General features: G+C 40.1%; 1 protein-coding gene across 3 annotated transcripts in view; it reads left to right on the top strand.

Moving 5' to 3' along the window:
- AQP9 (aquaporin 9) overlaps nucleotides 1–15,743 on the top strand; it is a 28,823-nt gene extending 13,080 nt beyond the window's left edge. For all 3 annotated transcript variants that reach the window (XM_083871243.1, XM_083871244.1, XM_083871245.1), the window contains 4 exons: nucleotides 2,984–3,121; nucleotides 5,294–5,412; nucleotides 7,047–7,264; nucleotides 12,164–15,743. In XM_083871243.1, coding sequence (XP_083727369.1) covers nucleotides 2,984–3,121; nucleotides 5,294–5,412; nucleotides 7,047–7,264; nucleotides 12,164–12,326 — 638 coding nt within the window. In that variant the 3' untranslated portion in view covers nucleotides 12,327–15,743. The remainder of the gene's footprint in view (nucleotides 1–2,983; nucleotides 3,122–5,293; nucleotides 5,413–7,046; nucleotides 7,265–12,163) is intronic.
- Nucleotides 15,744–16,776: the final 1,033 nt, after the last annotated feature.

The raw sequence follows: 16,776 nt of genomic DNA, 5'->3' as shown, positions 1-16,776 counted from the left end.
AGCAGCAAATCATAGAAAGCAGAAACAGCAGAAAGATTTGGTACCAGAGATACATTTAATGACACAGTCAGTGCTGTCCTTTCCCCTTTATTTCTGCTGTAACACTTTCTCAACATGTATTGGTCAGGCATCTCTTTTGTTCTGGGGCTAAGTTAGCTGGGCTAACTAACCAGTGTCCACAAGTGCCATACTGGATGCTGCCTTGTCTCCTAGTTCCACCATTCAAATTGGCCAAACTAAGATCAGAAACATTAGCATAACTGCTTTTAACATTTCAAGTATTCCTTTAAAATAGAAAATGATGGGCTGTAACAACAATGATATGCATGAAAATACACAATACTTTGTGTTGTATGCAGAGTTTATATTGGCCTTTAAAGCAAACGGTGCCCTTGTACTTCAGGTCTCATAGAGGCTTTTCTTACCCTTCATAAAGAGGGTTAAGTTGGTCTGAACAAATTTCTTTAAGTATAATTAGGACATTAGAAATAGTTGCTGTAACAGAAATTACTGTGGTCATTTCTCTTCTCTTTACAAATTCTTTTCCAGAGGCACCATGCAGAAGGTTTCCATTAGAAAGTTTCACATTAGAAAGTGCTCCAGGTTCTACAAAACAGGCAGTCTTGTCACTGTCATTGACACAGACTAGAACTGTTCCTTAATATCACAAAAAATTAATTCAACAGCACATTCCTATTATCTCAACAACTTTTAACTACAGCTCTTGGTTTACATGTAGGCAGCTAAACACTTCTAATACAGTATCATGAAAACAAACCTGTGAAGACCTGTCCTACATTTGCACCTTTAAAGGATATTCATCTCCATCATTATGTAGGAAATTAGAGTTCAATCCCAGCAGGGCAGAGCAGTTGCAGATGTTGCAGTATTGTGCTTCCTGTGTTTTTCCCATGACAAAGGATTCTGCATGCAGTGCATTTTCTCTGTGAAAAAATAGGAACAGATATTTCAACAGGCTGTTATTATCCAAGACATGATTACTAGTGGACACTTCAGAATACAAGTTTCTATGTAAAATTTGTTAGCAGTTTCTGTGGGTTTTGGGCCATAGTCTCTTGTTTAAGTACTGCTAAAATATTTTTCATCAGTTATTTATGTAATTCTAAAATCATGGTAACAAAGTATATAGTCTGTATATTTGGTGAATTTGAGCTTTTTATTTAGAAAAATTTCCCTTTTTAATTTTCCTCAATATCTAGATAATTTCCCACTATTTTATCCAACCTAGCATTTCAAACCCATGACTGTGATCACTGCGGCTACAAAAGAATGAGGAACATGCTGCCCAAAGTGAACTTTTTTTTTTTAACCAGTGGCACAGGAACCAAGAATCTTGTAACTCCCCTATGTCAGCATGAAAGCCTTCAATTAGACTTTCTCTTTCCATATTTGATGTTAACCAGCCTTCTGTAATATTATTATGACCTGTCCTGGCCATCATAGTCACCCTGTACTATATACAGGTGGGGAACAAAATCAGGTGTTGAAAGAAAGGAAAATTATTAATTCCAGCCAGAGTAAGGAAAAAAAGACAAGACAACAATCAATCAAAATTCATATGAAGGGCTCTTAAGTTAGGTGCCATCTATCTATTTGCTCTGTGCTGAAGAATTTGAAACAGTGAGGAATTCAGGTTTTAATTCAAGACTGGCATTACTAGGTCAGCATTTTGGAAATGATACAAAGAAGGGTTTATCCAGCTTGTTATCTGTGTTTGTCAGTTCATTATGTATCAAAGGTGCCTGGATTTCATAAGATAATGACTCACTGACCTGAAGTGCAAACAAACATGGAAACTGTACATAGAGGCCCTTTCTCCATCACTAACCTTTGACAGATACGGGACGTGCTCTTTCAGTTATTTTACCAAATACAAAGGCCATTTTTTTTTTCAATATTCATACAGACTGAAATGAGACCTTATCTGGAAGATAGGCAAAGGATCCTACATCCTTGCAATTTTGGGGGTTTTATTATTCAGTATTTATTACAAAGAAGTATCTGTTTATTTATTTGGCAATTTGTATTTCTTAAGTATGAAATTTTCCAAGAGCATACAACACCTTTTTTGTTGACAAAAGATGTTGACGGAAGAGACCATATGACATAATAAATGTATTCTAGAAACTTAAATTGTCGTGAAGGATTACAAAGTTAATGAAATTTTTTCATGCATGAGTTCAGGTGCAGCTACTCTTGAATAAAAAGGAAGGAAGTTTCACAGAAAACTGAACTTTGTTTCAGAACAGCTATTTATCAGTTTCCTTATCATGGACCTTTCTGGAAGGCACAAGAACTAGATAAAAATATGGTGAAGGACTGTGCACTGCTGGCCCCAGATCTTATCTAGGCATAGCTCACCAACAGTCAACATGAAAATGGACAGCCCTAACATTATTTGATTTTGTCTCCATGAAAACTGAGTTTCTAAGTAACCCCAGGCTGAAGACAGGGAGACAAACATGACTTAAATCCAGGGCACTCCAGAACTGTCTCAAGATACATGCTTACGTCAGTAACAGACCCTAATCACAATACGTGCTTGGGAGACTAAAGGAATGTTCTTCTGCCCCAGTTCTCCCCTAAAAATAAAAAGCCAAAGGCCTCAAGGAGAGAGAATATGTGCAGAATAAGGGACCCTCCCATCACAACCAATGGGGCAGGTTCACTATTTTTCTTGAAAACTTGTCTATAAGTTACATACTGCAGGACAGCAATTTGATAAAGAGCACAGTCCACAAGCATCAAGAATAAAGATGGATCTTAGTGGTTTTCACTCTCCCTCCTCTGATTTCATCCAGCTTGTTTCAGTTTAATTGCAGACAGCATTTAACTGCAAAATAACATCTAGAAAAGCATGTACTGCTCTGGTGTTCAAAAGTGCCCACATTTTTACAAATCCTTCACCTATTCCCATGTATCTGAGTCATCCATATGACTTAATTTGTGATTTATTTTTCAGGTGGTCACATAAACCCAGCTGTTTCATTAGCCATGTGCGTGACTGGAAGATTAAAATGGACCAAATTGCCAATTTACATATTAGCACAACTCCTGGGAGCATTCGTTGGAGCAGCGGCTGTCTTTGGGATTTATTACGGTGAGTACACCTTAGACATGTTCACAGGACAAACTAGAGGTCAGGCAGTCTCTAAGGCCCCAATTTTTCAATGAATGTCAGGCAGGCATAGGACTCGTTCACACAGGGCTAATGGCAGGAATGAAGCTAAAGCTATAAAAGAAGAAAGGAAGGAGCAAAAAGAGTTTGAAGGGAAAAACAATGGCTTGAACATTTCAGGTACCCTACAAATTTACTGAAACACTTAATACTCCAGGAAATGTCCTGATATTTAGAAAAATTATTCATGGGAAATCAGATACTCTGAGATCATGTATTTCGCAGTAAGGATTTTAAATTACTTAATAGCCAGGATATAGGGCTATCCATCTTCCAAGCAAATTAGAAACATTAAAGACCTGCTACAAGTGCCTGTAGGCAAGAATCACCAACATCGTTCATTGAGGGTACAGGATATGAGATCAAGTCCCTCCTGACCAAACCTCAGACCACCCTTGAGAGGTGACTCTCCAAGGCAATGAACTCCAGGTACAGTGATAAAGGGGCCACATATCTGACAGGGAAAAAGAAAAAAATTACCCCTATCTTTGAGGCACTGAGGTTTTTTTATACAGCGTGCCACAAAAGGAAAAAAAAACGGGAACTGTCTGACTGAATCCACTCAGTTGAATCAGTTGCTTCAACCCTCCACTCCTAAACTCTGCTTCTACTGGCCCAGCCCATCTCCTCCAACATCTTTTTCCTGTGGGCATTATGTCTGCAGACTGTGCTGGGTCTAGGTGCAGCAGAGGAAGAACAAAAATTGAAATGCCTCCTGTATGTCAGCTCAGTGGTCAGTACCTACAGTAATCCCAAAGAGGAAAATCTTTAGGAACCATGATGACTGGTTTGGGCTTGGTGTATTTTTTATGTTTGTTTGTTGGTTTGGGTTTTTGGTTTTTTTTTTTGGGAGGGAGGTGGTGGAGGGGGGAGAGAAGAGGGGAGGGGGAGGGAAGAGACGTTTACTTTTTTTAAGGTTAGTGTTAGAATTTGGAAACTGGAATTCTGGACCAGGATTTCTATCTGAGTTTAAGTCCTCAAGTCTGACAGCAAGAATGAGGGCTGTGGCTAGGATGCAGCAGTGTGTCAACAGGTACATGGGCTTGACAGGGGAGTCACTGTATTCTGCCACAAGGGCAGCAGTAGGGTAGGGAGCCAAAGTAGGAAGCTTAGGTCTAGGTTAGGGACATCTTCCTCGTATTCAGGATTTTCTCATATCCCTATCTCTGCTCAAGTCCTCCTCTTGCTCTAATTAATTTCCAAACCTCTTCTGTAGGTTTTACTTCCTGCACCTTGCAGGACTGTCAGGTACTCTTCGAGGTCAACTGGAAAGTCACTGGTAGAAAAACAGACATAGGAGATCATCCCTTTCCCCCCCACCCCGTAATAGTTAAATGCCAAAGACTTATCTGACACTTCAAATGAGAGCCTGATAAAAGTAAAGAACTAAAATTCTCTGCAGTCCTGTTGTAGCTTTAAGCAAAGCTACAAAAACAGAAACAAGGAGAAATAAATTTGTCTGCTAGCTGCAGGAGGAGCTTATCATCCTCACCATGACTTCCATGGGAGATGGGGAGCTATTTCCTTATTCACACAAATATCATCTCATCACCAGATCCACTAACAAAATAATGTAGTCTATGACAATTTGAGTACACCATCTTAGTATCTTCCTATTTCTAAAAATGCACAATTGTCAAATGGAGTAGCAGTAATTCCTGGGGGCTAGGAATCCACACCTGCACAATCAGGATGCTGTGCATTCCTTGGGTCATCATGACAAATGTAGCACCTCTTGCAGAATAACACATCTGTATTCAGAATCAGAAGATGCTCCTTGGCACTGAGTTTGGAGCTATGGGCAGAGGAAAACCAGCCCCATTTGGAAAGCTGTGGTACATAAAATGAGTACTTCAAAACACAGGAGGGGAGATGAGACAGGAGGGGATGAGGAGTACATCACCTCAAATCCAATAATGGTGCTCCCAGAAAAAAACATCAGAGAATCACCAAATGGTGTGGGTTGGAAGGGACCTTAGAGATCAGTTTCAGTTGAGAATCTGAAGTGCACAGACCTATCACACATATTCTAGTCCTAGAAAACCTAGAAAAGTTTATGGAGACGTGCACACAGTTACTGGCTTTTTTCTACAGATGCCTTTATGGAGTTTAGCGATGGGAAACTTGAAGTCACAGGACCTAATGCAACAGCACAAATCTTTGCAACATATCCGTCTCCTTATCTGTCCCTCATAAATGGATTTGCAGATCAGGTAAGTGCACTTGCTGTCTTAATTCTACAAATTAAACATTAAAAAACCTGTAATGCCAAGCAGTAAAAAACCACGTAGACCTAAAAAGCGTGCCAAATCTCACCATTTCAGCCAGATGTCCCCTAGTACAATACAATGAGAAGGCATTGCTGTTTGCAGGGGGCTACATTTTAGTAATATTTTACAAGCAAAATAATTTCAAGTTTTTCTTTTCTCATACATCATCTTAAGTGTTGCACTCAAAATGTCTTTAAAGCAATATACATAAGAGGTTTTGCTCAGCATAAATCAATGTTTCTCCATAAATTGCAGCAGAGTCATGTCCATTTACATCAAAATCCAGCCCATTTTGTGGAACTATTATTCCTTAAATAATGCTTAAACAGACAGTTTAACATACCCTGAACAACTGAGTTTTCTGCTTCCACAAGCCTCCTCTCTAACCTTCTTTTGGCAGATAGATTTGTAGTATTTATTTTTCAAATTACTAAATCTGAAAAATCCTCAACTTCATTTCTAAACTGTGTCCTTTAATTCCACTTATGCAACAGAAAAAAAAAAAAAAGGTTTCACGTATTTCATGTATTTTATATACTTCTAATCAACTTCTTCAGCAATACATGAAATAAACACTGCATAAGTAAGGTATGAAAAACAAGGGATGGCCTAAACACAGAAATTCGTTATGTAAAAGATTGTGCAATCTGGCTTAAAAAAAAATCTAAACATTATTCTGAAGTTTTGTAAGACGACAGTTCTGATCTTTGGATCAGTCAACAGATTTTCCCCCAGGGTATTTTTTTACCCATGCATGTTTCAAAACAAACTTAAAAGCAGATGAAAAACAAATAATTTTTAAACCACTCAAGCTTCTTCAAATCAGTATAGAAACTGAACATTTTGACATCGCTGAAGTTTTTGTCTGTTTTCCCATCAAGTTAATTATTAGCAAAATCAACATTGACAAAGTATTTGATTTAAGCAGATCTGTACTTGCATTGAAGTAATTCCAAGAAATTTTCCTTCATCATCTCAATTAGCATATGCAGTACAGAGTTCATGGTAGAGTTATACGTGCAACCCTAATTTGGGTACTTCCTAATTTTAGCTGCCCAGTTTTGACTTTGCACATTTCCCTTTTTCTTCTGATCTTATGCAATACCTGGATAAAGAGATGCATATCTAGTCTAATTTATCAGCATAAACTACAGTCACATAAAACACTTCTACATCAATGGAATTGATTGCATTGTTATAGCAGCAGAACTACCAAAAACTGAGTGAATAAAAGTGTAAAACTGACAGGAAAAAAATGTGGAAGAACAGCATTAGACCTCACACAGGAGATGCCTTTTAAATCCTCTGTTCTTTTCCCACCTTGTTGTTACAGTTTTTTTTTTCCAAATGTCCTCGGCACACTTCTTGTCTTTGTCTTTCAGCACAGCTATCAAAACTTCTCATTATTGTGAAGTAGAAAGGCACTGAGTTCCAAATTTTGCTATTCTGTATAGTGGGATAAAACTAAATACCAGCTCTAAGCCACTCCAATCCACAGAGCTGCCATAGCCCCTCTTTTCATTATTGGAAAGAATCTACACATGTTTATTCAATATTCTTTTCTTTGCCTTGGCCAGGTGATGTCAACAGCTGTTCTTCTTCTGGCTATATTTGCTATTTTTGACACCAAAAATAACAGCGTACCCAAGGGCCTGGAGCCAATTGCAATAGGACTTCTTATAATTGTTCTTACTTGCTCCTTGGGAATGAACAGTGGCTGTGCCATGAACCCAGCCAGGGATCTTGGCCCAAGGCTCTTCACAGCCATTGCAGGATGGGGGATGGAAGTATTCACGTAAGTATGCTGGAGATGAAGTCAAATGCTCCCGGCTAAAATTGTTTCTAGGAAAGTAAGATCCTGATTCAACATGGTACCAAGTCATACTTTATATACATACAGGTAATTCTTTGCATACCAGAAGCAGCTATTCATGCGCTTTAAGCCAGATATCCTCTAGGAACTGGGCTTTAAAAAGGATTTCCTGCTCCTAGGGTAAATCAAACACGCATAATCTCTAGTATCAATCATTGTTTCAACAAGACCTTTCCCAAAATATTAGAGCTTCTTAGAGGTCACTGAAAATATGACTGCTTTCTTCTTGTGTCCTGCACCTTTCAGGAAAAAAAAAATACCAAAAACCAGGAGAGAATTAGGTGGAAATATTTATTGGGTGCTGTAAAAAACAGAGACATATCAGATTGATTTAGCCTATGATTACTTCTGAGTTGTTGCAGAAATATACAACAATCTAAAAGCCTGACTTCGTGGCTGGGAGCAAAGGAGTGAATGAAAAGCTCCCTTCACTTTCCCACATTTCAGAGCCCTCTCAGATCTCCCTGTGTGCACACACACACTCTTGCCTGGCTCAATGCACAGCTAATTAGTTACACATCAAATCCACATCTTACATGTATCCAGGGTAAGAGGCACTCTGGGGTATCTAAGTAAGAGTAATCTGTCATCAGGAAGCAGACCTTTTGATTTATTTTTGTATTGTTTGTTTTCCCAGTTATTTACAAGTAGGAATCCCCAGTAGGGCTGTAGGCCACTGGAGAGCTCTGGTTAGTAAGAGATTTTATTTTAGCAAGAAATAAAAGACACACAAATAGTCTCTATTTATTCAGTATGATTTCTATTTACACAAATCATGTACTTTATTTGAGGAAAGCAATAGCAAAGCTTTGCTCATACAAAAAAAAGCCAGGCATGGCATAGCTGAACCAGGCACACAGCCACAGCACAGGCCACAGCCAAGGCTGGATGTAGCCCAGCTCTGGTGAGCTGCTGCTGGGAGATCAGCTCATTGGTCCAGTTACCTCCAAACTCTTCCTCCCCGGTACCTCTTATCACTGTATCATGGGACTTTACTTTTTTAAAGAACAAGGACACACAGAATGACATCCCACACTCAGGATTCTCCTCTCTCACACCTGTGTAATTGCAAGTAGTTGTTGACTGTGGTATTAGCCATGGTGTCATTCTATAATCAGTAATGTATTATGAAGTTTACTGTTACATTACCAAAAGTTTGGTAGCCTGATTGTATTGTGATCTAGTCACAGAAAACCTGTGAACTCCCCTTCTCTCTAAGAGTATGGTCATACTCATTTACATTTAAAAAACTACAAAAACCCGCTACATCTATACCAATATGAACTCTTTCCCAGTGTAGTTTAAGGTTTTACATAAGAGAGGGAACACAGTCCCACTGGAAAGACCTTGCTAAGAAATTTTAAAATGTGAACATAAAAAATAAGATACAAGATCTCTGATCTTTGCCAGGATAAACTTACAACAATATAAGGAAGGTAAAAAGTTGAGGAAGAAGTCTTCCTCCCTGCCTTCAGTTAAAAAGTAGCTATTAACAAGCCCAAGGGAATGATACAACAGGAATATGGTCTTATTTATTTACCACACAGATCCAGGTGAGACTTAGGAAGAACCTGAGCCTTGTTAGGTAGCTGGAGGAGCCACAGGAAAAGCCCGAATGATTGTAGTTAGGATCCTAAAATGCCTGATGCTTTGCTGTGCCTGACCAACTTAATGTGGTTCAGCACGTTGACAAATAAACCTTGCATATATCATCTTCATTTAAATGGAATTCACAACCTTGAGACAGGTGCTTAAGCTCTCTATTAAGGCATGTCCAGGAACTGGGACCTGAGCATGAAACTTCCACAGAGATATGAGTGCTGTACAAACTGAGAAGTAGGAAATACTCAGGAGACTCTGAACGTTCCTTGCGGGGAGAATGGAAGCATCTCCCAAGACAATTGAGTCCATGTCAGTGAATGTTCAGCCCTTGTCTACAGAACGGCAGAGGACCACCGGGAAAGGCTCACTTTGGAATAGACCAGATACATAATAGCAAGACTTTACACACCGTTCCCAAGCAAATGCTCTAAACGTTGAGATAATTACCTCACAGCAGAGAATCCCCTCTACCTTTCTTTGTGCTTGCAGGCATTTTAAGTGCTGGTTTTATCGCACTCTCAGGCAGGGAACTAGACTGGAGGGAAGCCCTTCTGCTGGACCCTGGAATTGTCCAGATGACAGGAATGCATTTGAGCAGGGTTTTTCTAAATGCTGCTGTTACTACATTTTGCACAAAGACATCTGAAGGTACATTTTCCCAAAAACCAAGCCAGAAACAGCAAGCTGTGGTGTGGTCTCCCTAGCCCATGAAAATGGTTTGGTTTTAGTTAAAGGTTCCCATCAGAAAACCAGGAGTCCTTTTCTAAACACACGCTTAATATTCTGATAAGCTTAAGAAAATTTGGGGAGAAAAGTATTGTCTGTAGTGAGAAAACAGGCAGAGCTTTGAGTCCAAACATCAGGTTAGGTTTTGACAAGCAAACCAAGCATGAAAGAGCAATACGAAAGAGAGAGGTAGGGCTCCCCAGAGCAGTATTTCGTGCCAGCATTGGAAGGTACCCGGGATAAGGCATCCTCAGCCCTCCGCTCGGCGCGGTAACGCTGACACCTCGTGGCCGCCGGCACCGGGGACAAGGCGGCAGCGCTGAACGAAACTGCACTTCGGGAAAGGTCAGGAGGCGCATCTCCTGTCCGCACCGGCATTCGGGTGCCAAAGCGGCCTCGGAAGTATTTAGCATTCTTCCCGGAGGGCAGCCCTGCAGCCCGGATTACCTCAGGACCAGCGGTATCTCCCGCAGAGCTGGCGAGTGAAGGGTGTATCTGCAAGTTTAAATGGGCACGAGTTCCCAGTCCCTGTAGTTTAGACACCGGAGTTTGCTGGGAATTTCCGCAGTGAGCCCAGTCCTGGCCAGGCCCGCCCCGAGCACCTGGCGATGGCCAGGCGGGGCTGGCAGCTCCCTGGGCTGGGAGTGGAGCTGAGCCCTGGGGCACAGCCGGGGCCGAGGGCACGGCGGGGCCTTGGGTGATCTCTGCTTGTCACAGGCGGTTCTCGCTCCTGTGCCAATGACGGAGCACTCAGGGTCACGGAAACTCCCCCTCGGCTGGGTCCTGATTCCATTGCAGGGTTGGCAGCAGCCTCTCCAAAGGCTTTACAGCCAGCATCTCAGCACAGGGTATCCAGCACACAGCTGACAGCAGCTGCTGCAAATACCTTCATTTGGGGAAGGTCATGCAGGAGCTGACAAGGCCAGTTCATGGAACAAGCTGAGAGAACCCTGCCAAGAAACACCCTTGTTACACACCCGTGTATAAACACATCACACAGAAGAACACATGCAAGTACTTGATACAGCTTTTGTTCAGCTGATTAATTCAAGAAAACTTTAGTCCGTGTTTGTTCCAGAAATTCAAGTGCTCAGCAACCATCCATGATTCAAAACAAAACAGATTTATAAATTCAGTAAAACAACATCAGAAGGTATTTTTTATCCTCAGGGCAAAACAGAAATAATTCCAAAGGTAAAACATACACATCCAAGGCATTTCTGAACAAGCAGTAATAGTACAATCAATAGGACATCAACATTCTCCCAGTTCTATTCTTGCATTGTGACAAACACAAGTTCATGCCTCCATAAATCTATGCAACTGAGTACTGAATAATTCTTCTGACAGTTTAAAAGTTTCCCTGAAGCTTCCTGTAAGGCTTCTCTCATAGATTAATTTGTCCCTTTGTATTTCTGTGAGAAAAAACATCGCCATTTTCAGTATGTATGAAATTGAGGTAGCTGGATTTTCACTGGAGACTCACATATTCAATTAATACAGAATGTTATCAAAACACCTTAATGCATCGGTACAGTTAAGAGACACTGTGCTCTGAAATGCATACTCAGTTTTTACTGTCTGAATATGGACCTCTAGGAAAAGCAGAGCTATTTTACCAGCCCAGTATTCCTGCCTAAAGAGGTTGTTATTTATTGTTTTATACAGTTCAATGGTGGACTTCTTACTTTAAATATGCCTGTAAATCTACATATTTAAAATTAAATCCTAGTAGTTGTGTAAATGCAAACATTTCAGTGGAATCAGCATGCTAGACTTTCTTAGTGAATACAAAAATTCTAAGTTTAAGATTTAGGGTTTAGGTATAAAACTTCAAAGTTCATTTGCCTCTTGTTGAAAGACCCCACATTTTAATGCAGAGATAAGATACTACATGAAATCTGAGTCTTAATCACTCTAGTCAAAGATAATCAACATTACAGTCACTGTGGTTTATTACATTGCTTAAGGTAAATATACTCAAAATCCAGTTTAATTTATTATGTTTGTCAAGAGGAAGATGACATACACTATTGCAGGTGTGAACTTGCGAGTTTCCAAGCAAATAAAATAAGCCACTTTTGCAACATCCTGAAAAACTTTTCACAAGCATCTGGGGACAGCACAAGTCAAGATTGCTCGGCAATAAATACGTCCCTGTTCATTTCACTGCAAGTCAGTGAAAGGCGCTTTTCACAAGGGAGAAATCATCCTCTGTCCCCAAACAGACACGCAGAAAAAAGGCCTTATTTTCTAAAATGCAAGCACAGCACACAGACCAACATGTTTGATGCTTGTCATTTAGCATTTCTATGAGAAGTAGCCCGGGTAGGGCAGGAGGGTGTCACCCATCTACAGAAATGGGAGACAAAAGAGAAAGATCTACACTACAACAAGTGGCACACCCCTGGATCTGTTCAGTGACTAATACACTGAAAGGTGCTCACTGGAGTAACAAATAACACTAATTCTTGTTCTTTTCGTCTTTTACAGGGCTGGTAATAATTGGTGGTGGGTTCCTATAGTTGCACCTATGCTGGGAGCTGTACTTGGAGCAATGATCTATATTATTTTTATTGAAATGCATCACTCTGATCCTCAGCCAGAAGAAGAAAATGACGCACATGCTAAATATGAATTGACCAATATGGCATAAAAAGTGAAGAATTTTCTGTCATTTTGTTGTGCAGTTTTTATGCAAATGGTTGTTTGGACCACTGTATGAAACCCATATGCCTCAATTAGAAATTTACTTTTCAAAGCAGGAACTTTGTATAGAAGTTCAAAACTGAAGTCTTTCCATAGAACATTGGACTGATGACATTCAAAACTGGTATCTTGACTATGGGAAGGCTAAAATGTTCTTTTCACATGGCTTTTAGATCAGGTTATCTCCTAGATGCAATTGTAGTGAGATGATGCACTGACCTGTTAACACAACTCATATGATCTTAATTATGGTTCCTAATTAACTGAAAATAGTTGAGATATTGAAACAAACTGCATGGAGGGCTAGTTAATGGGTTCAGTGCTGAATTAATGTGCAAGAGCATCACTCACTTCCTAAGAATGGCTTGCCTAAACATTTAAAACGATACCCAAATTGGCTAAATGTCAATTGAAACAGCTTAAAATAACTTTACTAAATTTTATGAAGCCACTAGTGACCAGGAAGAAATCACCTCCTCAGTGAGTAGGTTTGTGACTCACAATATGATCACAAAAGGTAAAAACTGTTTGTTGCAAGATCAGCACCAAAGAGACAAAGGGTAACTTCTGCACAGGGTCTTCACAGCATTAATGCTTAGTTATTTTTAGACTATTTACTTGACCTTTATGCTACCCAGTATTAAAAGCCTTATGTAGAACACTAATCTGAATCTCTTCCGCTGTGCTTTCGGGATACATTTCATTCCTGTGGAGATGGCCCAGCAAGAGGCTGATGCTGTGCAGAGGTCAGCACAAAGCCTATGTCTGTATAAGCTCTAAAGAGTCCTGCTGCTGCTGATTTACATAGGTGGATTTCATCTGCATTGTGGGAGCAATTTTTAATGTGGTAGCAGCAATTAAAATTAGAAACTGGTCTCAGAGCTAGTACTAGATCTGAATTCCCCAAGGAAGGCCAGATCCACATCAGAGTCTGATGTGTGGGTTCTCTCTCACTAAAAAGAAATGGTTGGACACATATCCCTTTCTAAATATCCAGCCCTGAAAATGAAATTATTTCTGCTTAATCGTTGTGAACAGAATGTATTCAGTTAAAGTTTATTTCTAGTATGTATACATCTATCCATGGTTGGTGGTGGTGATCATGAATAAACAGACATCCAATTCAGCAATGCTCCAGAGCTACTTTCATGGCTAAACTTCAGAGCACCAGTTCAATTCACTCATTTCAGGGTCCTCTTTCCTATGGATTCCTATAACTCTGCTCTCTGAAATTCCACACTACGTTCCTGATTTTACTCCTGAAATGAGTCCTTTGTGTTGCCACTAATAGTCTGTGCACTTCCATGCAGTATCTGCAGAAGTTGTTTACAAAATAACATGGTCAGAACCTGCCTCAGCATTTGGACTGATCAGGCCTTTGTCACTGCTTGTTTTGATCACACTCCCTGGGATGCCATGCCAAATTCATGGCAGCAAAGGGACAGAAATTGCAGGTCAAGCAAAGCTCTGCTTGCTGCAGCTCCAAGTCAGATATTGCAGTATACTTGGGGGAGTATAATTCCAATTTTAATTATGTTTTTAAGAAAACTTACATAACTGTAATGAACTCAGGATGCCCAGAGACATAGCAGCCCTTTGCAAAAGGCTCATTTCATTCAGTGTGTCTCTGTTGTGGGTTAAATCCTGCTATATCCACGTACATTTGACTGCATCCTTGTATCGCTGGCTTGAGAGTCTCAGGAACAAGAAGGGAGAAACTATAGAAACAGTTCTCAGTCTGAGCAGAGAAGAATCAAAAGTAAAATGTGAAAGTTAGTCCTAATTTTAGACCTTTTGTTGGCGGCAGAGACAAGCTAGATCCTCTGTCCTGCATATTGATAAACTGCGCAACAAGCAAGATGGCGTGTAAATGCAGTTGCAGGCTGATCCTTTGTTTTACTCCTTCCAGTGAGCACTGTCTCTCACGCCTTGGTGATCCCTGGGGCAGGAGCACTCCCAGGTGGCTGCCAACCTTCTGTGTCTGGAGAGGGAGCACAGAGGTAGAAACAGCCTGAGGGCTGCCCTCAGGTCAGCAAAGCACTTACTCTTCCACTGACATCAACATCTAATACGAAATATCTTAGCAGAAAATAAAAATAAATAGCTAATTAACCAGAAGTAGCCAATTTTGTCCAAAATGGTTGGGCAGGTTATCACTTGTGTTAGAATTTTGCATAGCCAGTAGGCTCCATATGCATCACTATAGTGCTTCTTCAATCCACCATGGAAAACATGAGAAAAAGGAGAATACAGGTCAGGAATGAGAAAAGGACAGTTTATTTATACAGCCTACTCAGGGACTAGCCCACACTCGCTGTATGCCTGTGCATTGGCCAAGGTATATAAAGTTGTTCATTTTCTCAAAATCGTTTTGATCACAACATGTTCTGTCTATAAAACGTAAAATCTTGTTTCTCCTACTTATACCATGCCTATGCACAGAACTTCTGTATGAGTGACATTTACTTGTCTGAAGTTATTAGCATGAAAATCTTAAGCAGTGACACACCAGTGTGACAGCATAACAATGTCTGAAATATGCTCTCAAATTGTTGTCAATTCTGTGCTTGCTTAAAGAATTTAAATTTTAATTAAACATTCAATATTTTTAACATTCTTTGGGGACATATGGTATTAATATCACAATCCATCCTGGATTCACAAAAGCCAGAATTTCATTCAGTAACAAGGTGTTATAGACCTGTCTCTGACTGACAATTTAGATTTCAAGGAATGAATTCCTGTTTTCAGGACAAACCTCAGCTGAATCTTTACTACAAAGCCATGACCAGTATCTCCATAACATAACGGGAACAATAACAATCACCTCATTCCATAAACTTTTACAGACATTGGATGTTTTATAAAAAACAAAAAAGTATTTTGACTTTGCATGAACTATGCAATTTCCTAATATCAACTGATATTCAGTACTCACACTTATGTTAAATTAATAACAATAACAGTTGGCAACAAGTTTTTCTAGCTGAAAGATGTTCTGATTAATGAGTTAATAGTAATCAGTCTTAATTTTAATGTTGAAAGAAATTAATTTCAGGGCATTGCTCAACTTTCATTTTGGGTTTGTTCTTTTTGGGAGTAACGTGTTTGTTCTTTAGGGCTAAACTTAGTACTGGAGTAACTTGGAAAGCTGCAAATGGCACTGAGCTAAAAGTTGGCTACTGCATGTTGTTTTATTGAAGTCAGTGAAATTATTCACAATGGGTGGCAATGCAGGCAAGGATAAGTGATCAAAGAAACGAGCTCAGAGTACGGCAGACATTGTACTTTCTTGGAGTTTTGTCTGTGGATCTGGATACTCAAATATTGTGGTTCAAAATAAATACAGTCAATTCCTAATAAATGCACTCCAGTGCTATTTTTATTTATGTAAAAGAAATCTCCCCTCTGGCACCTAAGGATTTAGGAAATAAATAGCTGCCTGTTATGACCAACAATGTTTTACAGCCTTGTGCTGGAAGAACAGATGGACTAACAAGCTGGATTCCCAGAGCACAGCCCCTGTGACAGACTCTGTGGCTCAGCAGCAGTGCCAGAGCAGAGCAGTGGGCAGTGCCAGGCCAAGAGGCACCAATACATGCAGGGCCTCCTGCCCTGGCTCTTCTCTCTTTCCTGCCTGCAGCCTGCTCAGGGACACTTCCTGCCACAGCTTTCCCACTGCTTTAACAATAGCCAGCGCCCAGGTGGGATGTTTTGCTGAAGTCTCTCTTCAGAGATTGCTTTTAGGCATACATGTATCACATCAGATTTGGCCGGCAGGGCTTACAAAATGCCCCTGGCTAATTTATCCATCTTCTCCTCTACAGATTTGCTTGTTTCATGATAAAAAAAGGCACAGGAAAACCTGTGCTGTGGGAGTAAGGGAAAGGATAGGTGCTTCAAATTTACTCTGAGAGCCACAAAAGAAAAACAAAACAAAAAGACCCCAAACAAACCCAACAAAAGCATATGAAGTGGCAGCAGGCATTTTATCTTCTATCCATCCTGATGAGCTTTACGCTCCTATCAGTCTTTGTGACTTTCTGTTCTCCTTTCCTTCTTCTGCCAGCACTGTGCTGTGCTCTGTCTCCATACAGCACAATATATCTCCAGAGATTTAATACAGTGTACTTTCCTCAGTTACTTATGAATCTTAGAAAGTTCTCATGAGAGCAAGTTCAAGTTTCACCTCACATGCTTGTTTTTTTGGCAGTTGCTTGCATTTTTTCTCCCGTCTGTTCCCACCAAACAACCTTGTACTGGAAAATACAACAATTAATTAACTTCCAGTAACAGCTGCTCTTTTTCTGCTTAGTACTATTGTTATTGCATAAGAGACTGCTTCTCTAAAACATGCACAATTTTAAGAGCCTTCTTTTTCAAACCACTATTAAAAA

This window comes from Zosterops lateralis, assembly GCF_965231275.1.
Source record: "Zosterops lateralis genome assembly, chromosome: 13".
Taxonomy (NCBI): Eukaryota; Metazoa; Chordata; class Aves; order Passeriformes; family Zosteropidae; genus Zosterops; species Zosterops lateralis.
The sequence above is the reverse complement of the archived record's forward strand: the minus strand, read 5'-3'. Positions and strand labels throughout refer to the sequence as shown.